General features: G+C 44.1%; 1 protein-coding gene across 1 annotated transcript in view; it reads right to left on the bottom strand.

The window, feature by feature from the left end:
- TACC2 (transforming acidic coiled-coil containing protein 2) overlaps window positions 1–22,850 on the bottom strand; it is an 84,657-nt gene that overhangs the window by 49,461 nt on the left and 12,346 nt on the right. Inside the window, exons 2-3 of the mRNA XM_026050705.1 lie at window positions 14,876–15,001; window positions 9,201–9,323 (exon numbers count right to left, since the gene is read on the bottom strand). Of these exons, the coding sequence (XP_025906490.1) occupies window positions 9,201–9,323; window positions 14,876–15,001 (249 nt within the window). The remainder of the gene's footprint in view (window positions 1–9,200; window positions 9,324–14,875; window positions 15,002–22,850) is intronic.

Genomic DNA, 22,850 nt, shown 5'->3' with positions numbered 1-22,850 from the left:
TGGTGGGTTTGGGAGGGAGGTGGGGGCTGGTTTTTTGTTCGCTGGTCATCATCGCCTCCGATTGATGATGCACCCAAAGCACGCCCGGCTGAAACGCCCGGTCCCCACRGCAGCTCCGCACGCGGCCCGGGGTGCTGGTCCACGCAAGGTGCCTCGGGGCCAGGCCCGCATCACCAGCCGCCCCCGGCGAAACGCGAAGCACGGAGGGAGCCGGGCGCGCTCTGACAGCGGGGAACCGCAGACAAAGGCGGCGGCGGCAGGGCGCGGGGACGCGGGGACGGCACTTACATGGCCTCGGAGGGCTCGCGGGGCAGGCTGCCGGGCTGCGCGGGCGGCAGGGACTGCGAGCCGCCCATGGTGGCGGCCGGCGGCGCTGCACTGCGGCTCCGCGCCGCCGCTCCGCGCCGCGGCCGGCGCTCGGCCCGCTCCTCCTCCCCGCCGCCCGATGAGCGCGGTTTAGGAACTCGAGCGCGGTCCCAGGCGCGGGCTGATCCTCTGCGCGCCGCGAGCGCCTCGGTGAGCGGGACTAGTGGCTACTGAATCCGGCTGCGGAGCGGGGAGAAGGAGGGGAAAAAATCCGGCAGACCCTCCCTTTAAGCACACGCTGGCAGCTCCCGGGGCTCCCCGAGGACCTGCAGGCAGCACCATTACATTGTGTTGACTCAGCTGATTTGAAATGCAAATGCCCGGGTGCTCTGGATGCTCTGCATGCATTTCACTCTAATAGCGCACCGGTTCCACGCATTGGGATGCTTGCGGAGGGGATTGATGCACAGGATGGCTGCTCCCTGCGCTCAAATAAGGGAGCTCATCCCTCTTGCAAAAAAACAAATGGAATCTTCCATCAAAGTAGGGAGAATGTCAGGAGCAGCCAAGGTAAACAAGGCAATGTGGGAGCCCTGTACCCAGAGYGGCTCCGGAGAGGGCTCCGAGCTGTTAACCATTTTGCTCCTGTGTGCAGACACCCCCTTGCCTAAGGATWAGGCACCTCCAGGTGTCCACAAGCTAATATTGGTGCAATTCCTGGTGTGGATCTGCAAGCCTAGAAAACACAAATCCCAGCAAACAGTGTTCCAACGCACACAGATAAATTGCTCTTCTTGTTATAGGAAGCGTGCCAGGGTACCGGGAAGTCAGGGCCAGGCACCATGTMGCTCTTCTCCCATCACTGCTTTTAGGAAAGAAACTGATGCCCCACATACAAACTAAGACGCTTCACATCACTCAGGGAGTGAAACATCAGTTGCACAACCTCCATACCTAGAATTTAACTCCAGAGAAACAGATGCCTTAAAGCTATGCCACGATCTTAGATAGACATCAAGGCAGAGAGAAAAATCCAAAAGGACCAGATATATTTAACAGGAACTTTAAAACATAACAGCTTGGAAGCACCTCTCACCTGTCAGTGGAGGCCTCACCAGGCTCACATCTTAAATAGCATCTGGTAATTTTTTTTTTTCCTGTTTACAGAAAAGAGACTCCACTAGGGCTTGCCTACTTTACAAATATAATCTGGAGCCAAGGCAGGGATGCTGCGTACATGTACATCTCTCATGCATAATTCATGGCATTCCAGGAATTGTCTCTCTGACCTAGAGGCCCCCACAATAAATCGCTGTCACGATAAGAAGACCCAAAGATGCTTATCACACAAAAGACACTTCATTTCCAGAGACTACCTCAGCTTGAATTCGAATTCGGTGCAACAGACAGCATCAAAATAAACAGGACTGGTTTTATTTTCCTCAAGGTAAAAGCAAGGCAGACAACACTTTGTTCAGCCACAAACTTCCAAGCACGCTCAAATTTTGACTTCATTTCTAGCAAAGCTGTCTCCATTTCTAGCACCAATTGCTCAACAGTGAAGTCCGCCCGAGAGGCAGAGGTAGCATCACTACCTAGGCCATGATCTGAACTTCTTGTATTTGCTCTTGAGCCTTTTCGCAGCTGCACTTGCTGCGGGCAGACACCAAAAACACAACTCCAATGACAGACATCAAAAACACAACTCCAAACCTCCAATAGGAGGGCCAATTTAGTACTAAATTTCGTGCTGTCTTTTAAAAATTATTTATTTTTAATATTTATTTAATACGTATTTTGGCCTAAAGTTGTTCAAGTAACAGCCATGCAGCAACTTATGATTCAACTGCTGGAAAAGAATATTTAAAGTATTGGTAATAGCCATYAAAATTTATATATCTTTTCCATCTGCCTCATTCATTCAAACAAATGCCAGATTTTCTTCTATTCCAAACTGATGTTCTGTTAAACATTGATGTCTCTTGGTTCACTCTTTAGAACCACACACAAGCCCCTAAATATTTGGTCTTGCTACATTCCATGTTTATATACAGATTCAAACTTGGGTCACTAGCACCCAATGTGAAATTTTTTGGCTTCCCTTAAGAAACAGTGCTGGACATGACTCTGATAAGGTTTCTAATTGGCTAAAATTTATGTCCTGTTCCTTTAGCCTTGGCTTTACTGTACATCTTGCTATGCTTTTAGGCTGGGTATAAACATGACCACACATGCCCACGCAAAGACGTCAAAGAGCCTCTTGAAAGATAACTCTCCYTCACCCATTGGTGCCCCTGGGGAAGGGGTGACCGAAATCTTGCTCTGCCTCCTTACTGTAATGGATTATCGAGGTACGGTGCAGAAATGAGGCCTTATAAAGAAAACTATAGAGAACAGAGAAAAAAAAAACAAAAAACAAAAAAAACCCCCTCACAAACAGCAACCTTCATAAGAGGATGCTCTTCTGCTATCAAGAATGCAATCAAAAATTTGAAGAAAATGATTCTAAGAAAAAGAAAAGGTTCTGTCTTTAAGGTTTTATATAACTATAAATAAAAAAAGTGTGAAGCCTGTCAGGAAAATGTTAACAGAAGCCAGACTATTTTCAAACAGGATCCAAAAAAAAAAAAATGCCAAGAGCACTTAGGTGGTATTGACTTTAGTAGCAAAGCCTTGAATGCAGCCAAGAAGCGTGGCCCAGAAAGGGCTCACTTGTTTATGGGCTGTCAGCTCATAGAGGGTTTAACTAGGGTGTCCTCAACAGTAGAGCAACCAAGAAAAAGGAAAAAAATAAACAACAACAACAAAAAACCTAAACAGAAACCTCAACATCTTCCCTAAGGAGCTACCAGAACCAGACTACACAAACCAATTGCAGGCGAAGCAGCAGGGCCTATGGGAGACTAGCTGTACTTTTAAGAACACCTTAACACATGAAAGCAGTGTCATCTTTGGAAAAGCAATGGAGATGGCCTTGTCGGGACACCTTGAGGTGGGAGACTCATGCCCATGCACCAAAACCCTTCCAGGAGCACCAGCCTCCCTTGACACGCTGTCTAAGCAGAACAGACTCTGCTAAACCCTTCCTAGAAATAAGGGTCTCTAGGGCCAGTGCTGATGCTCTGTGGTACACAGGAGGTCAAGCAGAYTGTTGGCAGCCAGGTGGGCACAACAGCACTCTGAAGGTCAACCTTTCTAAAACTATAAGCAGTTCTGTGGTGTTGTAAAGGATTCGAGCTCTGTTCATCACAGCCTGCACTAACACACAAGCCTCATGGCACAGTTGAGCGTCTTCCTACRCTGCTGTATCCATCATGGTTCTTTTTCCAGCTCTCCCGTAGCTAGGATTTCCTCTTGTTGGGTTAGTTTGCAAACCAGAAAAGGTCTCCCCAAGCACTGAGCTGGTGAGGCTGCAGGTTGAACCATGCAAGGCATTTGCTCCCCTGCCCTCCTCGTTCTCCAGTTAACTCTTAACTCCTACTTTACCACCTCTTCCATCCCTCCCTAGAGTCTTGGTTCATCTTTTATTTTCCRTAGGTAACAGCCAAGGTGCTGCATTTGCATACATTCATTTAGATGGTTAGAAACTATTATTATGATAGCTGATATTCCAAAGAGAAATCATAAATAAATGGCAATTCCTAGAGAGCCATTCAAATTGTCAAAGAAATGAGGTAATTCTTGGTGCTGTCAGAGAAAAAGACTAATGGCAGGCATGCAAATCTGCAGTTTTCTCCCCTTTAATTTTAATGGGTGACCTTGTGCTATGAATGAAATGATAATTATGAAAAGTTACTTGAAAAATGCAACAAACTTGTCACATTGTTTCCAAAAGCAAGTAAAATGTTAAACTAAATTGAAAACTTATGTTGYAATAGGGCCTTATAAATAGGCATTTAATGCAGTTCAGGTCCACAGTGTAATTAAGATATGATTATAGGCTATAATTAGCGACTTAAAGACACATTTATCACAATCTTTCAGAGACCTAGTTATCCTTAATTTAACCTCACCCGTAAATCGGAAATTCAGCCTTGGAGCAAGAAAGATCTTCAGATTGAAATCACCATTTTGTTTTGGTATTTCTGTTAGCTTGATTTGGTTTTGTTTGTGTTTTTTCTTTTTTTTTAATTTATTTTTCTGGTGTGTGAACATTTTCTTATTTATTTATTTTTTAACAGGCTTGCCATGGTGGGAAATATTGAATCRCGACTCAAAGATATAAATTATATCAAAGTACTAAAATAATTAGGAAATTTGTTAGATTAACAGGACTTATTTCAATGTGCTCTCCAAGAAAAGTAAAAACCATTACTTCACGTGCAGTATAGAGAATAACACAGGCCCATCTGATCTTCATACAGCACAAGAACAGTGCAAAACAGCATGAGGGACCTCCTATGTGCAAATCTTCATACATTTATCCTGTGATATTAAATACTTTGAGAAATACATTGTCAGCTCCATCACTCCTCTAGATTAATGCAAACTAAATACTTGGTTTGCACTGCTACATTGTTAGTTCATGAAAAAAAAAAAAACCCTTAATATCTCCGGATTTTATACCTGAACATAATAATTTAATCTGGTAGTTTAAAGAAAAACATACCTGTCTGTCTAATGAYGATGCATTCTAAAAAATAGACTGCAACTTGTAGCAGGAAATATGGCTAAAATTTGTTTCTAATAAATGAATAAACTATTATTCATATTTTGGTTGCTAAGGTTACTGCTGAAACTAAATAAGAAGTGAAAGCAATGGTGCTAGGATTGAGGAAATAACCAAAACATCTACTCAGTTATTGAAATTTCTGGATTGGGAACCCACTGCAAAGGAGGGAAGAGAGACCTGCAAGGAGTGAGTCAGGATGCTACAGCCTGCCAGAGATCAGCACCGAATTATGACCAGTAATACAGGAACTGAACRTGGTAGAAGATTTCACGTTCAGAACAGTTTTATTAAATTAAGAAGCCATGCAAAGGGGGAAATCAGATATGAGGGAGCCGAGCACACCCTCAGGGTGTAAACATCCCTGGTGGCTGCTCCGGGATTTCATCTAAGGGACAAGCAGGTCTTTATCTTGCAGACAGAGAGAGAAGCCCTAATTTGAGGCTCAGGGGCTGCCAGGCCACCACGGGGAACTCTCTGCCCCGTGCAATTTTGCACAGCCTTTGCCTTTCATTTGCCCCTTTGCCCTCCCCTCTGGCTGAGGCACAGATTTAAGCTTGGATTTGATTTATATCATGTTTCTGTATGAACCAGGCCAGATTCCMTGGACCAAAGTAAAGAAAGACAAGAAAGCTTTATAGTAGAGACTTCCAAATTTCTAACTTAGTCTTTGGACTCCTGTGGAGAGAGGTTACCACACACCACAGGCAGAACCACGCCAAAGAGGAGAGCTCTAACATTGAAAATGGCCCTTCTCCAACAGCTGAACCCCAAATTCTACTGACTTTTCTGTGAATCTGAGTGGGAAAACCACCGCTAAAGGTTCTGTGGTCTTAACCACAGAGCAGTTCAACAAGCTGAGATTAAAGACCCCTAAAGACATCCCTGTGACCAGGGCCGCGGTCGGGCGCCCGACGGCTGCGCTGCCCCTGCCCCGCCACGGCTTTGCTGGGCTGAACCGAGASGAGCAACGCTACGCTGCAATTCCTCGCGGATGGATTCATCAGCATAATGACAAATTCATTTCCACATTGCTGAAGCTGTTTTAGCAGCGGGGAAATTACCATATATTGCTGGAGGGAGCCCGTAAAATACACCGGAATAACAAGCAAACAGAGGGTCACTGATCACCCCTTTGTCCACGTCCCTGTGCAAGTGGTGGCTTCAAAAAACACGGTTAGAAAATTAGGTAAGTTCCGCATTTCTGCCGGCCATCCATTAGTGCACCATGGTTTGCCTTTCAAGCATGCAATTAGTGAGAACTCTTGGTTGAATTATTGGTGTTTCACAGGAGGTGGCCCCTGCCCCAGCTCATCCCCATCCCCAGGAGGCTGCAGGGTCAATACAGGAGGGCTCTACAACAGACAGCCCCGGGTCCGTGGCACTTTTTGCCTTGAAAYGGAGCAGAGAGCCCAGGATTTGATGCTATTCCTCAGTAATAAGCTGAGGAGATCTGCACCGAGCAGCACAAAGCTTCAGAAACAATGAGCTTGGAGCTGCATTTGTATCCCTATTTATTTATTTATTTATTTTCATCTCTCTCTCTCTTGCTCAGTGCACTTATCAACTAAATGAAATGAATTATCTCTTTCAAAGGGGTCACACGCACTCAAGAAGAAAAGCCACATGTTTTTGAGTTACGTTTTGTCCCTTTCTGGTTTCAATTACCCATTAAAAGCAACCTCTGGATCGCAGCTATCTGTATTATCTGCTGATAAGCAGTTATCTGGACRTATAGGAGGGCAATACATTGATTTTTATTTATTTATTTTTACATCAAGTCTTTTCCCAATGAATAGTTGGAGAAATACTTGTTTTCAATATATGATGGAGCAAATGCAAGCCAGAAGTCATTGAGCTTTTCCTGATTTTCTCTGTGATATCATTTATACCACTTTGCCTCCTCCTCGCAACTATTATACCCCTAAATCTGTGCACCCGTCAGAGTGCAGAGGCAGTTTTCTGGAAGGCAGGCTGTGAGTTTTCGCTTGTGGGTAGCRAGATTTGTTGCTGTGCCTCGGATTGCTTCCAGGCTTATTCCGGGAGACCTGGCTTGCACGTGTGTTTAATGGGCAGAGATGCTGAGATCAGCAGAAGTTCCCTATCCATCCAGCTTCCCAAACAAATTGGAGCAGAATCCATCTCAGCTTTTGAAAGAAAATCRACACATATTTGAACTCACCTCCCATGCACACGGGACTCATTTAACATGACAGGTGTAGTGGTGCATGTTGAGAAAAAAATGCACAATATTGGCTATTTTATTTCCATTAGATTTAATTATATCTGTAATTAAATGGAGGAGAGATGCACTAGCTTTGCAAAGCCTTTCTGCTTCTATCTACATTGGTCCCATAAATAAAAATTCACAATATGTCAGCTTTTCCTTTTTTTTCAAGTTATGAAATGCCAGTGACACGATTAATAAGGTGACCATCATAATCAAAGGAGGCTGAAAAGACTCAAGGCKCCATTTTGCAGAAAATCTCTAATTCTCACCTCAGCATGAGTCTCAATTTCCATTAGCATCTGTGGAAGCCTCTGCTTACACGACATGCAAGAACAYGCAAGTTCCGAGGTAAACAGAGAAGGTTGCGGATGAGATAAAAATGCTGTTTTCAAAGCATAATCACAAAGCTTTCCAGGGGAGAGCTTGTGGAGACTGAGGTTTTGATTTTGCACTAGCAATTTCTACCAGTACTAATTAYCCCACTGTTCACCTTATGCAAGAGGTTTTTATGTATGTCTGTATATGTCCATTATTAAACATCCTATCAAACCTGAAAAACACCCTATCAAACCTGAAAAAACTCTGTAGATACATCAGCTAATTTAAATATACAAACACGTACACATAGCAGCTCTGCCTGATTAAAGATCTCCRAAACAATTTCCCCTTTCTTCATTTAATTTTGGATTTGTAACAAAAAAGTATTTTGGTATTTAAATTAAAATATTTAATTTAAATAAACCTCTGTATTCTTCAGTGAAAGTCACCTATAACCGGACTAATGYTTTCACAGAACATTAGCAGTCATTAAGACAAATATTTTCCTATTTCTACCACCTCACTCAGCTTTCAGGAGTGACCAGAATGCCTCTTATTCAGAAAAACCTCTCCGGTTACAGAACTTGCCAGCTTCACCTCTGCATATTTTTTTCACCAAGTTTATATAGGCTGAAAAGAGGACGCCCAGTATAGTATCATTCCCCAACGTATATTATGACAAGTACCCAACTCACACTAGAGATTACAACACCATTTCCTGACCAAAATAATAATGTTTAGAACAAATAGTTCTAAACTAGGTCTCTCCTAGATATAAAACTGAGGATGGTTTTAGAATAGGGTTTGCTCGTAATCATTCGTTCTGCTTCACAAAAGAACGTGTCATTGTGGACATTTTCATTCACAATTTGCAGAATCTTYGTGTGGACAGCCAGATCTTTGCACCCTTCTGAGCAGAGACCAAGTGGAATATCTCATATTGTGCTTGTCACAAGCTGCCGACCTGTATCTGCGGGGTGGAGAACGCTGTTCTCCAGGGAGTGCCCATTTAATATTGTCATCTATGCCGAGACCTTTTCCATTAAGAGATGTCACAACAAGGGCAGGCCTTTGTCACCAAGCCACTACAGCCTACTGGTTAATCACYCACAAGACAGGTATGAGCTGAAGCCCTGACATAAATATCCAAGTGTCTCATCCTGACTACAGAGCTGGGGAAAAAAAAAAATCTTTGTTCAAATCAAGCCAAACTTCTCCCATCGGTTCCGACAATGAAAATATGAGTCACTAGCAAGGGGTGGGAAAGCATAGGGAGCACYTCAGGAAGAACAACTATGAGAGGAACAAACTTTCTTCAGCTTCCCCTTCCTCAAATATAAAATTATTCAACTTCAATAAAGGAAAATATTTGGGAAAAAAAAAACCCTAAACTAAAAAATCCTAGTTTAAATATAATAGAGACGATTGGCTTAGTAATAACGAGTGTAGTCCAAGCTCCCTCTTCTGGTATTCTGGAGTAAATGTACCCGAGTAAGGTCTCCATAGGCTAGCACTTCATTTCCAAAATGCATCCACAAAACGTTCACACAACTCRGACAAAATAGCCCATTACAATTGTTCAACCTCTTTCACCTTACTTAGGTATTCTTACGTAAACGTGGTCACTCAAACATTGAAAGTCGTTAGCGCACGGTAGGAAACAGAACTGCACGATACCTCTTTGCTTCCTCCGCGAATCCTTCGGGTTCTTCACGAGCTGGTCCTACAGCGTCAGCAGGGGCAGCAGGGAAAGCTGCATCCTCAGGCACAACTGCAAGGAGGCTGCCGGGTTCTTTGCAGCTGCAAGACAGTTGTTGGGAACAGTAAGCTGAGCGATTCCAGCGGTGGGCAAGAAGCTTTGGTGGAGCTTCCGTAGATGATGGGCAATCTGAGATCTAACCAAAGTTTCTCACCCCTTCCCAAACCTAAATACTGCCTCTCTCTGCCATCCCACCTCCAAATTATTTCCTCCTGCAAACCGTGCTTCATTTCTATCGGCAGATTACAGTACTTCTACTGCAAATGTCATCATTAAATCTCAGAAGTATTTAAGGGTTTTCTGTGCTTTCTGTATATGAAAATAGTGCAACTGTGCAAACCACCCCTGGCAGCTTTGCAGTTCTGTCACGCAGCCTTCTCCTCCCTGAACCTCTCTGTGACTCAAGRGAAATGGCTGGAGAATTGCCTTTAAATAAAAAATTAAGAACGAGGAATAAAATTTCCTATTTTTTTTAAGTCCTCAGTATGCTGTAAAACTGAAAGCACCCAGAACTTATTCCACGAATTACAGAACTTCAATACTACTGTATTTGCTAATTCTGTTCAGCAAAGCCTCACAGGAGCCAGGCTCAGAAACAGAAAGTCATTTAGTGAGTTCAACAGCCCTTAAGCACAGGCTGGAAGGACCAAACTTCTTCAGAGCAACAGAAGTTGAGAACTAAGGGTGGTAGTGTCCTCTCCTGGTCCCCTGAGAAAAGGTGGCCCTGATGGGAGCAAAGATCCAAATTTAATTGAAAATAAGGTGATTATCARTAGCCAAAAAAAGGGCATATATGAGAAAAGTCATCTGCCACAATTAGTGACCTGGAACACAGAGGGAACTTGTCTTTCCCTCTTCTCAAGGCAGAGCAGAACGTGCTGTTTCAGCTGCAGACATCCCTGGGCCTATTAATGTCCTGCTGGCTGAAGCAAAACCCAAGTGGGAAGAAAAGCCCGGACTTCCTTCCCTGCGGCAACAGACAGGGGAAATAAACAGGGCAAATAAGGCTCTCCCATCCCCTGAGCCTTCGAGCGCTCTTCKGGAAGGTAAATGACCCAGGCCTCCAAAACTGCATCCCACAAAACACTTGTTTGCATTTTCCACGGCTTTGAACATGGGGTAAACATAGTCCTGAGGCTCTTGGCTACGCTCATTAAACTAATGACAGGAAACAAACCACATAACCAGTCATTTTAAGTCTTGGAAAAAGAAAATAAATAAATAAATAAATAAAAGATAAACTAGATGTTAGCTTGTCATACATGGATGAAAACAAAACAGCACTGGCTACTACACCTAAATCACGGAACAACCAAGATGTGAGGCTCTTTGAACAGGAGTCCAGGCAGCAGCAGCCACAGGGAGCATCTCCCTCCTCACACAGCAGCTCCCACTCACCCATGTCGGAGGAAATACTGGCAAACCAGGGGGGAGAAGGTGTTTTTAGGCTTCCAGAAGGAAGTATGAACAGTCATTTTAGCCATTCCTTTTAAAATTTCCTTCCTGTCTCCAACTCAAGCTCTCTCTGGGTTGATTAGTTGTATGAAGTGATCAKACTGAGAGTTGATGATGTTCAGGAAAAAGCTTCCCCTAACTTTGTAAACAAGTATAAACCACAGGCCTTCACATACATAATTCACATCCTAACTCTAGTTAGGGTACACATCAAGAAGAGAACATTTATTCCCTAAAGCGATAATCCAATAATACGCCAACATCAGAAAGGCTATTTCTAAAAGTGGTCTTCCTTAATTAGCTCACATTCAAAAAGTTATTACTTGGCCATATGGGCTAGCTATTAAGTAATTTCTTCTAAGAAGTTAGCCAATTAGCTCTGCTTTAAGCATTTTTCTGCCTTCTCCACCAACTCCCTTTCCTCTCCTTTCCCCAGTTGGCTCGGACTGATCCGACACAGCAACAGGCTCCGCAGCATTTCCAGGCACATCACTAATAAATGCAGCAAGCTGCTTCCTTTTCTCATGCAAAGGACTTTTCCCTTTGCTAAAAATGGCTTTGCCCTAATATAGCAATGGCATCGCATGTATACAAAGGCTATGTGACTATATAGGGTCACACGAAGATTGGAGAAAGTGGGATATTAAAGCAAAAAGTAAACTGCTAAAAATAAGTGCGTGCTGAACATCTGTTTGGAGAGTAAACAGCGAAGCAGGGAACCCAAACAACCCCCAAGAGGGGTCAGCTGGGCAGAAACACCAAATGTGCRTGCAATGAGGGACCCAACATTAAGCACGTGCTCTATAAACACCCCAGTTAATCACTTATAGGGGCACCTGTTCCCCTCCCATCTACACTCTTCACGCACACTCCCCGCTGCTCATTTCCCTGCCTTCCCTTCCCCACCAGCCTGCTCCTGTTTTAAGTCTTTCCACAAAAAAAAAAAAAAAAAAAAAAAAAAAAAAAAAAAAAAAGGGGGGGGAAACATTTTCAGAGATGGACTTTCATTGATGCACTTTTCAAAGCAAAAACAGCTATGAAAAATACAAGCACTGCAAGAAGAGTTCTGCTTTTCAGCCTTCATAAAGCACTCAATTTGCTTCTATGAGCTRTATCATCCATGTGCATTAAAACACCCCCAAGAAATCTCCTTTCATCATGCCAAGCTTCATACAAAATGCCAAATAACAAATTCCCCAAGTGACAATACACGTCGGGGTGTCGCTGGCTTGGTGCGTGCGAACTTGTAAGTGGAACAAAGGCAAGRTGGAAATTGTTATTTGGATCTTCCCTAACATCTGGGATCAGCACAAGCTTCAGGAGGCCACCAACACCACGATGCTGCGACACCACCTCATCAGGAGGTTAGAGRGAGGCTCAGCAGGACTCTTCTAATAAGAAGAAGATTTGCCATTGAATTTTCTTTACAACTGGTAATACTCAAATAGTTGCGGCAAGAATASTATCCATGAGGCCTGATCTTCTTGGTGCATAATGACCTATCTGTGTTTGGGCCAGTCTTTATCCTACTGAGTTGAGCTGATTAGAAAACATTCTTCAAATTGTGTCTCCGTGTATATTTAAGGAATTTCCAAAAGTCATTGGCTGCCCTTCTGTGTGCATAGACAGTTTGAGTAACATGCTGAGCAGCAGCAGTTTCCTCCTGTGGGCTGTGGACCAGGGAAAGGTCCATCTCCAGACACAACAGYGCTGCACATAGTGCATCTGACAGCACCTACACAGACTGCCACACAATCCCTTATTGCACCATCTCTGCACCAGGAGCTGGGAAAGACACTGATGCATAGGAATATATTGCTTTCCAAGGCTCTAATCCAGGTGAGTTTAGAATGATTTTCATTTCCTGGTATCCACAATCGAGTTCTATCAGCATCTTACCCCTTACTACTTACATTAGTACCCAGCCTCATGCTGGTGGCTCTGCTCAGGCACTGCTCTAGACTAAAAGCTGTGGTGCAGCCTGCATCTTGTCCTTGGAATTAAATACAAGAACAGAAGCTTTCCTTGGCATATGGAAAGCACAAGATTGGGTCACCCTGACTGGTACTTACATGACCTGCCCCCAAGGCAGAATGACCTCTCCCAAGGGCAGGTTGTTCACCAAGTTCTCTCCAAGCAGACAGTTTTTTCCTGCTCCTTTTCTACCCACAAGAGAGAAATATTATAGGGCTAATCCCAGGCAGACACACAGACTCTGCCTAGAAGGGCTGGACACCTCTAAGGATGGTTGGACACCTCTAAGGATGGTCCCCCCAGGATAAGCGAATGGGGACATTGACCTAACAGTTTTGACCTTTCCAATCCAGACACTTCTGACAGGTGGGAGAAGCCCTGCTACAAAGCTCTGCATCTGCAGCCTATGGAGAAATTTCTCCAGCCAAAATTTCTTCTGGCACAATGTGCACTGGCAAAGCAGAGCAAACTTGGCCTTTCATTGCTGAAACACAAACCCTTGGCAGAACAGCCAGTGAACTTTTCACCTAGTGTTTTTGCCAGGCTACGACTCCACAGATTTGGTAAATAAAATCTACTTACTRATGCCGTGTTGTCTTTGATCAATATGTTATCAGCAGGGGAAAAGATGCAGACAGTTTTCCCCAAGAAACAAAACAAAGATACAGTTTCTTGACTGGACAGATGGAGGAGCAGAATCTGATCTCTTATTATGCACTGCCATCTGGAAGATATCTAGCACAAACTGACCCCTGCCTTATATACATCATTATTTTTCCCTGTCAAAGTGCACACCATCTGTATTATATGACACCCCTAATGGGGAAATGCTCACRTGGAAGCAAAAGAAACTATTAGTAAATAACTAAAAATGTTGCAAAGTTGCACTTTATAGTTGTATTTTTTATTGCAAARGAAAAGCTTTAATACCATTAACCTCAAATTCAAGGTCCAAATGAGAATGAACAGTGTGAATTCCTGAGGTTTACAAGAAGCAACAAACTTAGACTTAGGTTGYTCTTCCTAAAGGTTTCCTAAAATGACATCTAGTCATAGACAGGCTGGGTGCCTTTTCCTCCACAAGCAGCCAACTATCACTTCAAGGACAATATAGTCTTCTAATTCAGGCTGTGTTGAAGACACCATGTACAGATTTTGCAAGGACTGTTGGCATTCACTTTAATTCTGCTATTAAGCCCATAGCTTCAACTCCTTTATTGGAGTTAACTCTTCCATGACCTGCTTGTCACTGTGGTAAACTATTAGTAAGAGAAGACAGACTCCACAAAAACCAGTAACCTTATTACATTTGTTAAAAATAAATATGTCCACCATAAAACTTAGAATACAACCACAAGAAATCCACATCATCAGCTTCCCATCATAAGCTCCTCTAGGCCATCTTATTTTGTCTTGATTTTAGGAAAAAAAGGTTGTTTTCCACAGATGCACTAGTCTGGGGTCTGGTGAGACCAGCATAGATTAGAATCCCCACCTTTTAAGGTAGATTTTACAAGCACAAGCTTCTCTATGTCTTTGATAGCCTTATATAAACAGCACTTCAGCTAATCAATTTAATGCCAGCTTAAATACACTGCACGAGTTTACACTCTGCTGAATCCACAAYGACTGAAGGGTAAATAAACGCCCCGACAGACTCGCTCTGCTGCTGGCAATTCAGACAAACTCGTGTGTCCAAAGATCACAACAGCCCAACTGCCACCAACACAAGTAAGGCCCTGATTTAAGTCCCAGTGCAAAGAAAAGCAGACAAAGAGCTCAGTGCCCAGGAGAAATGAGATACTTGACCTGCTTTCTAATCACCGTCATGCTGTTGAGGAACTTTTCAAAGCCAAGGATTAGCCAGAAAGTGCCTGAAGGATCACTTTGCATATTATACTGTGTACATTGCACCTTCATGCCGTGCAATGCAACCCTTGGACCTTGGATGGCCCTTGGAGTGACCAGCCACACTCAACATGTCTCTGTCCAAGAAAAGTTCTACCAGTTTCTTTGCCAGCCCCAGCCTTGGCTGAGGAGGCTGGTCATGCAGCAACCTGAGGAAGCTTTAGGCTGTTGCACTTTAGGCTGTTGCACTTTAGGCTGTTGCACTTTAGGCTGTTGCACTTTAGGCTGTTGCACTTTAGGCTGTACTTTACAGTACCTTGGTGCAGTCAGCTCAGCGGCATCCTGGGTGTCCACATTTCCACAAGGTGCAGAAACAGCCAACAGTTGCTCGGGAGTATCAATAGGAGAAGCCAACTGTGTATCATCACCTGGCCCAGGAGGGCTGCGGAGAGAAAAAAAAAAAAAAGAGGGAAAATAGCAGGTTTAGAGGTCTGAATTATCGCCAGGTTATTGGCACTAAGCTGTTTGGAGCACCTGCTGTTCAGCTTCTSTAACTTATGTGATAGTGAAAGTGGAAGTAAGTTGTTTCCTCTTTTAATGTTACTTTTGTGCACATTTTTACTATTCCCACTGGAACTGAAGTCACTGCGTAACAACTACAGAAGCAATGAGACACTATGTTCCAAAAGCAAATTATCCKGATGTGGATTCTGTTGCTATAAGTGAGAACCCAAGCTAACGTTTAAGTGAGAGAAAAGGCAAGATTTCCTTACACACCAAAAGCCAAAGCACACCGGGACACTCCAGGAGCTCAGTTTGGGCTTGCACCTAGCACGGGGTTGCTCAGCAGTGCTCCACGGTCAAAAGGTGGATGGGGAGTTTCAAGGAATGCACATAGGGAGACTCTCAGTTTTTCTTGCATCAGTAATGAAAGAAGCCCCCTTGAAGAATATCTTTTCTTTTTTCCTGTTTTATTTTTTAAGCAAAGACTCCTAATYACGTGAATCACCCAAAGCCGTTGCTGTTATTGCTCTCCTCACCCATGAACTCAGGTATCTTTTTAGCACTAAGAATTATTTCCTTGCCTGGAGATTACACCCTTGTCTAACCTCAGATTCAGTTGTTATGTATAAATCTGTGCTACAGTTTTATTTCTGTTAAAAGAACATAATAAGGAATTGAACTTCATTATTATAATGTTAATGTCATTCTGGCAATGACTAAATACTCCCATCAGAATTCACTCACATTTCACATTTTATCACTTACATTTTATTTGAGCGCTCTGCAAAAATACAGGACAAAAATATCAAGCTTATTCTCTCTCTTTTTTCCCTGTTATTACACACATCAATTCCATTACACACCTTCATTAATTGTTTTAATTACACACTCCAAGCTAGTGTTTCTGCTTCTCAGTTCCTGTCTCACCACAGCATCACCCTGCACTCCACTTTGTTCACTGGTTTGCACTAGTTTGTTCGGGGCAGCCCTGACAATCTTGGTGGCTTTTCCCCCCAGTTGTACAAACACAGGTTGAGTTAAGCCATTGCACSGAGTACAGATCTCGGCTGCAAACCTAGATTTGATTATTTGTGAAATGTACAAAATTACTTTTGATTACAACAGTAAACAAGAACAGCCTACATGTTTGATGATTAACACTTCAGGGTTCAGCTTATTTTAGGAAGCGCTGGGCTTCTACTTTGCTCTGTACAGCAATTTTCAAGCAGTTTATGGACACTGTAACTTGAAGCTAGGTCTCACTTTGGGAAGGTGCCGGTGAAGCCACCCTGCTCAGCAGGGACAAACCATAAAGCCCTCCAGGAACTGCTCAGACCAGTTCCACCACTGAAATTCCTGTGCATCACCTCAACCTTCACCTTGCCTCRCTGCTACAAAGTCACTGCAACCTTTCCTTTGCAGACACTGGCTTTTCAGGCCAATTTGTTGGAAGAATCAAGCTGTATAAGAAAACTGTGAGCTTTTTCCACTCCTCTGTCCAAATACTGGGTCATGTCTGGAAGAAGATCTACTTAAAATCGCTTCCAAATTCTTCTTATGACAGGCATGAGTGAAATGYTTTTCAAATGAAAAATACTTCACAGTTTGACACACAGTTGTTGGCTTACTAACAGCTGCAGCGGGGACACTAAATTGTCAAAGACCAAAGGGTTCAGCCTGGTATCGGCGTGACACAAGTGAAAGCCTGACATCAAGTGTCCTTAGTCCCTTGGGTTTCATAATTTCACTTTTAAGGCCTCTACTTAACACCCTTGAAAAGAGATTTTTTTTTTTCCCCAAAAACATTGTAAAAAAATGCAGGCTGCAAACAGCACAATTCAAACTTCTACTTGTGTGCATCAAATAACAAAACCCAACAATAAACTGCAGCAGTAACTCCATGMACCTAAGATGTTTTTGCTCTTTAAAAGTATTTTCATGATCAATGGGACACCTGTTGATGGTGTCTCAGCTTGGAGATAAGCTATTCCTTGGATTAAAAACCAACATTACTGGTAAAAGAAGCAAAAACTGCTCTTGCACAGAAGTGCTAAATTAGCAACCAGCATATAGAATAAAAATGCTTTTATTCTATAGAGCTTCTTTTGATGTAATATAAGGTCTGCTTAAGTATTAACCRTTTTATGAAACAGAAAAGTCATAATCAAAAATTTCAGTTCAATCTCATTAAAAAAAAACCCAAAAAACCTCAAAAGATAGAGCCACATTTTATCTCCTAGTTAGCTTAGGGGACATCCATAYACCCAAATGATGTCACTGCAGTGTAAGTACATATTCCAGAATCAGCTTTAAAATCATATAGGTGTATAATAATGTGTATAATAATGGCATCCTTAGTTACTTTTCTAGTTACTGYGTAAGACACAACAGAGGATTCATTTAAAGGTCCGTGAGAAGACATTTCCAGTCACAACTTCCCAGTTTTTAGAAAACACAGTCACCTTCTAAGTGCCCGGGTCAGAATGAGTCCCGCTGTGCTGGGCGCTGTACAAACACGGTAATGAAGGTATCCAAGAGACCAACTGGCATGTGCTAATTAAACAAGATCATTGTCCTACTTGGGGCATGTAAGTGAAGGATCAGGGGACAAATTCCAACAGCAAAGGGCTCTGGATGCTACGTGGTGCTCTTGGGTGCTCTGGATGCTTCGTGGACTCTTGGGAAGCCCAGGAAGAGCCAAATCATTCCGCAGCAGCTTAACCTGACCTCCCCTCATTGTGGGTGGGCACCTTGGATCTATCCTGATTTATTCCCATCCCAATGAAGGGAATGGGCATCATCAAGGCTGAACCACRAGCATGCAGTTTGCACTTTTCAAAGTGCTCCCAGAGGCAGCCGCTTCTCATAACGCAAATTGTTCTTTTACTAAAAAGATGAAAACAGATGCAAAAACTCTGCATTATCGGGAGACAAAAACATCTTTTAGAAGACTTTCTTAGGGCAGCACACTTCACCTGGAAGCGTCTCCCCAGCCCAGCTGCCCGGCAGCCGGCGCTCGCTGCAGGTAGGTCCCCACGAGCCCGCAGAGCCGGAGCGCAATGCTCTCCCGGGCCAGCCAAGCCGGACGTGTGACGACAGCAGCAGTTCTCAGAACTGATATTTCTCTGGCAAAGCTCGTGGAAACGCTGACAAGATAGAGACGCTATCCTGGCAGGGGCTGATGTTTGTTCACAGACTACCTGTGGGCCTGGACTTCCTCTCTCACCCATCCCTTCTTGCTGTGCAAACACCAGTTTAAAAGTCCCTTAGTTATTTTTGTTTTTAAATATACACTTCCGGCTTTTGCCAATGTGATGAATCATTGTTATAAAGCAATAAAATATACATGTATTTATTTTTGCCTAGGTAGCCTACATTACTGCGACCACCTTAAAATCTAGAACTTAAGGTGAGCTATTATATAAATGTATATAGTTGTGAAATGGAGGTATGTAATATATAAAAACATAGATATTATATAGATGATTTTAGATTACAGTAAGTACGGTGCACTACTGCTTCCTTTGCAAARTGAAAGGTTGAGAGCCAAGAGACACATTTATAGAGCAGACAGCAGAGAAGCCCCRCGCAGGGTGAATAAGCAGATTTGCCGCAGAACTGTCAAGCGGCACAAAAAGCCCCGATGTCACCTCCCTGCCGCTCGCAGCGCTCTCGCCCGCGCTCTGATGTCACGGCGAGAGAATTTAAAAGTCCCCAAATCCCAGCTAGGAGCCGGGAATGAGAAGTTTCCCGGTGCGCACAAAGTAACCCTCACGTCCCAGCCTGGAGGCCGGGGCTGAGCAGAAACCCGAGCGCTGCCTCCGCGGCACCGAACCCGCCTTTCCAGCTGCTGGGAGAAAACGAGAGTTAATCCCGTCGCATTCCGGCTTCTTACAGAGCTCGGGAGGGAGCTGCATGAGGAAGACAGTGCTTTAGCCTGCAGAAATGTGGCTTTGGACAAAGTGGTTCAACAGATGACAGGAAGAAAGCAAAAAATAAAGTTGCAACTTTGGAGAGAGAGAGAGAGGTCAGAAACAACAGCCAACTTTTAATCCTAAAAGCTCCTTTTAACGCGGTTCAGAGCCGCGCACCGGATTTCTCGAGTTGCAGACTTGGCCAAGTTTTCCCCGTGGAAGCGCCGACTTACCAGGAGCAAGGAGCAATCGCCGGCGCGGTTATCCCGGACCATCCTCCCGCAGCGCAGCCCGAAAGAGGCCCCCGCTTCACCGCGGGTTCCCGCCCGGCAGCAAGTCCGTGGGTGCCACCATTTGGGGCCGSCCCCCTGGAGCCGCCCGTCCCGCTCACAGCGCCAGCCCCTCGCAGCAAAGCTCCCCGCCGCGCCGCCGGAGAATCGCTCCAGAAAGGGGATCCCGGTGCCGCATTTCCCGCCGCCGACTGGGAGGCCGCTGGAAAGTCAACGCGCACAAAGGGCCGAGCGAAGAGCGGAGCCGGCCGGGGGAGGCTCCTCCCATGAGGCTCCCCAAGGAAAGGCCGTATCCACCAAACACGCAGCGGCTCCGGCGGCATCCGATCCCGCCCGGAATGCGGAGCCCGCGGGCTCCATGGGGACCCTCCACGGCCAGGAGAAGGGCTGAGCGCGGCCTGCGCCCCGGCGGGACAGGGCTCCTGCCCGGCTGTTCGTGCTCGTAGATCTGCGTTCCTGTTCTCTATCTCTGCTCTTTTCACTTGGCTGCGGATTTTCTCCCAGGACTTTTTGAGTCATGACAGTCTGGGAGCTGCCGAGAGCTTTTCCCAACTTGTCGGGGTTTTCTGCCTCCAGCTCCGAGGCTGGCACGAATTAAGTTATAAAATGAGAACACTTTAAAAAACACATCTACGTCTCCTAGCAACTATTAAAATAAAAACAAGAGCTTTGCTTAAGTTCTGCAGCTGCTGCTTGGCCCCCTTTTAATTGAAAAAAGTCTTAGGCTGCAGGAAAAGCTCTGACAACTACTACTGGAACTGCCTTCTTTACAGATGTAAACCTAAAGCAGCAGTTGCTATTCTTGTGCTAAGTACCTCTCCTAAACTCACACTGCTTCAGCCACAAGCAAATGCAACAGCCTTAACCGCTTGCCCTTATCTCTTCGGTTTCCTAGAGTTCTGTTTCAGCTCTAAAGAATGGCTCTACAGGCAATTAGGTCTTTGCATTGAATATATGCTGCAAAGCCACAGTGCATACACCAGTTGCCAGCATCAAGGAATTAATTGTTTAGACTCTACCCAGAGAGATTATTATCATGTCTAYGACATGTCATACAGCAACTATAGACTAGCTATGCCACAGCAAAAGATTTCATAGATCTGACCAGAAGTTCAAGACAGGTATTTCAGATCTTTGGAGCCACYGTTCTCTTATTTTTTCTTTCTATTTTATCTTTTGAATGAAAGAACAGTTTTTTGTTCAAGTAAATTCTGTGTTACTACAAAACATTCACATTCATGACACTTGTATCTGAAGGCAGARGCAAATTATTTTCCCTAGATGGGCTCATTGCTGCTTTTAGCAATTCAGGTACCTGTAGAGGAAAGAGAAGCATATGCCAAATCACCTCCCAGAGATTGTAAATCAGATACTGCAGTGTCCAAAAATGCTGAAAAGCAGCTAGAACATAAACATCATCCAGGTACAGGGTGGCTATCAAGGGGTAAAATGCACACTCTGGCATCCACTCTGGCAATCCACTCTGGCATCCACTCTGGCATCCACTCTGGCAAAAAGGATTAAGTTTGAAGTTTCTGGGAGATCATCTCACTTGCCTCCCAAGAAAAGGGAGGTTGCTGTGATTTCTGATATAGGTACAGGCACCCAGCCCCCCCTCTAGTTTTGGGGGGAATTCAACTCTTTCGGCACCTGGAAACAATTTCACCAATAGCTTCTGTAGGTACCACAGCCCTGGGCAGGAGGGACACCCTGGAAAGCATAAGGTTCATTAATATAATTTTGACTTTCTCTGCAATGAACACTTCCCTTTGGAATAAGTCTAAGCTAAGTTCCAGCTGCCAAGACTCAAATTCACATTTCTGCAATTAAATGGTTAACTTGCTCAAATAACAGGCCTCTCCCTGATTAGCCTCCTTGTGCCAGAATCCTTTTGTTCTTAGGTCTGCTGCTAAACCACCTCAACCTAAGTGTTCCACAGAAATATTTTCACCTTCTTCCCTCTGTGGTGGTTACAGGGTTGCTATTTAAATATGGAAAACTGATATGCAATAACCACAGGAACAGGGTGCAAAGGTGAGCTTGACCATGGGGCTCTCCTACAGAAACGATGTGCCCTAGTGGTTGGAGGGGAGAGAAAACAAAGAGAAAAGCRATGCAAAACTCAGGAGAGAAGTGAAATCCCATTCCAGGACAGCTGAGAGGCCAAGGAGCCAGGAAAGGAAGCAGTGCAGAAGACTTCTCTGGAGGCCTGGGCTGGATGGGAGCAGAGAGCAGATAAGGAACCTCCTGGCAAAAAGCCATCTCATCCCACAAGAGTGTCCAGCTGGAGTCCAAGAAATTCCCTGAGTCCCAGGAAAACAAAGGGCAGGTAGGGGTGGTTTGCATTGGGGTAGGGGATATTGTATTTTKGGGTGTATTTGGGAGAAAACCAGTATTTTGCATCTGGGTGAGGGATTCTAGCTCAGCAGAGAGGAAAAAAATCACGTTTGTAACCATTGCAGGAGAGATGCTGCCAAAAGTCTGGTCTGGGAGTGGAAAAATTGCACAGTTTTGTCCAAGGGCAATAACAGCCTAAGAGGCAGTTCACTCAGAGCCACTTCCCCAGGCTCCTAACAGCTTTTTCAGGTGTCTTCCTCCACCATAACCCCACTTTTTCCCTTTTTAACTTATATCTGTCTCCACTAAAACAACATTCACCAAGCTYTTTGTGAGAAGTTAAGTTGCCACCTTAGGGGAAGAAGGAAGGGAATAAGTAAATAAATAAATAAATAAGCTAAATAATTGACAAGGTGCTGAGAGTTTCGTGATACAGCTATAACAAAGTTATTGCTGTGACACTGTAGTTACATGAGGTTATACAGCTCCATGGTGCCCTCATGGCAGCAGTGTCCCCACGATCACTCTAAGTGTCACACTGGCATAGGAGCATGGGCCTCGGGCATCCAAAATTCGTTCAAGAATCTGAAATTTGAATTACAGAAAAAAAAAAAAGAATCAAAGGTCCACAAGTTCAGTACCTCCTCACAAGTGCTGGATTCCAAGACAAAATTTTTGGTTGCATTTTAAGAAATCTGGACTATAACTTGACAAAGRTCACAGAGAAACCACTGTGTTTTTATCCAGGGCGACCTCAATGGTCAGAGGTGCTTTTAGAGCGCGGGTGGACACCTCGTGAAAACTTGTTCTGGACCTCACTCCATGAGTGGTGGCAGCCCTGCCTCGCTCCTGTCGGCTGGGAATCTGATCCAAGGGTTTTTCCCATAAACCATGTCACTATTGCCAAACCAAAGCGCTGAAAAGGGAAAATGAGTCAGCCCTCAAAAAAAACACAAGAAATTGGCTTGAAAAGAACATCATATTAAGTAAAAAGCTTCTTAAAAAAATGTCTTCTGTTTTTTTTTTTTTTTTTGAGAATACAGGATGAACTCCCATCAGATTGTCAAGTTTTTCCATGCAAGTGTGAAGACAGATGCTCTTTGCTCCACTCCCTGCCTTTTTAAATAAGGCTAAGATTATCACTAGTCTAGAAACAAGCATACAAATAATACAATATTGTGATAAACTTGCAGAACCTGACAAAATTGCWATGCGTATATTTGTTCTGAATTATACTATGGAATTG

This window comes from Nothoprocta perdicaria, unplaced genomic scaffold (assembly GCF_003342845.1).
Source record: "Nothoprocta perdicaria isolate Ctin4 unplaced genomic scaffold, notPer1 scaffold_7, whole genome shotgun sequence".
In the NCBI taxonomy this organism is placed as follows: Eukaryota; Metazoa; Chordata; class Aves; order Tinamiformes; family Tinamidae; genus Nothoprocta; species Nothoprocta perdicaria.
Note: the sequence above shows the minus strand (reverse complement) of the source record. Positions and strands in the feature narration are given on the sequence as shown.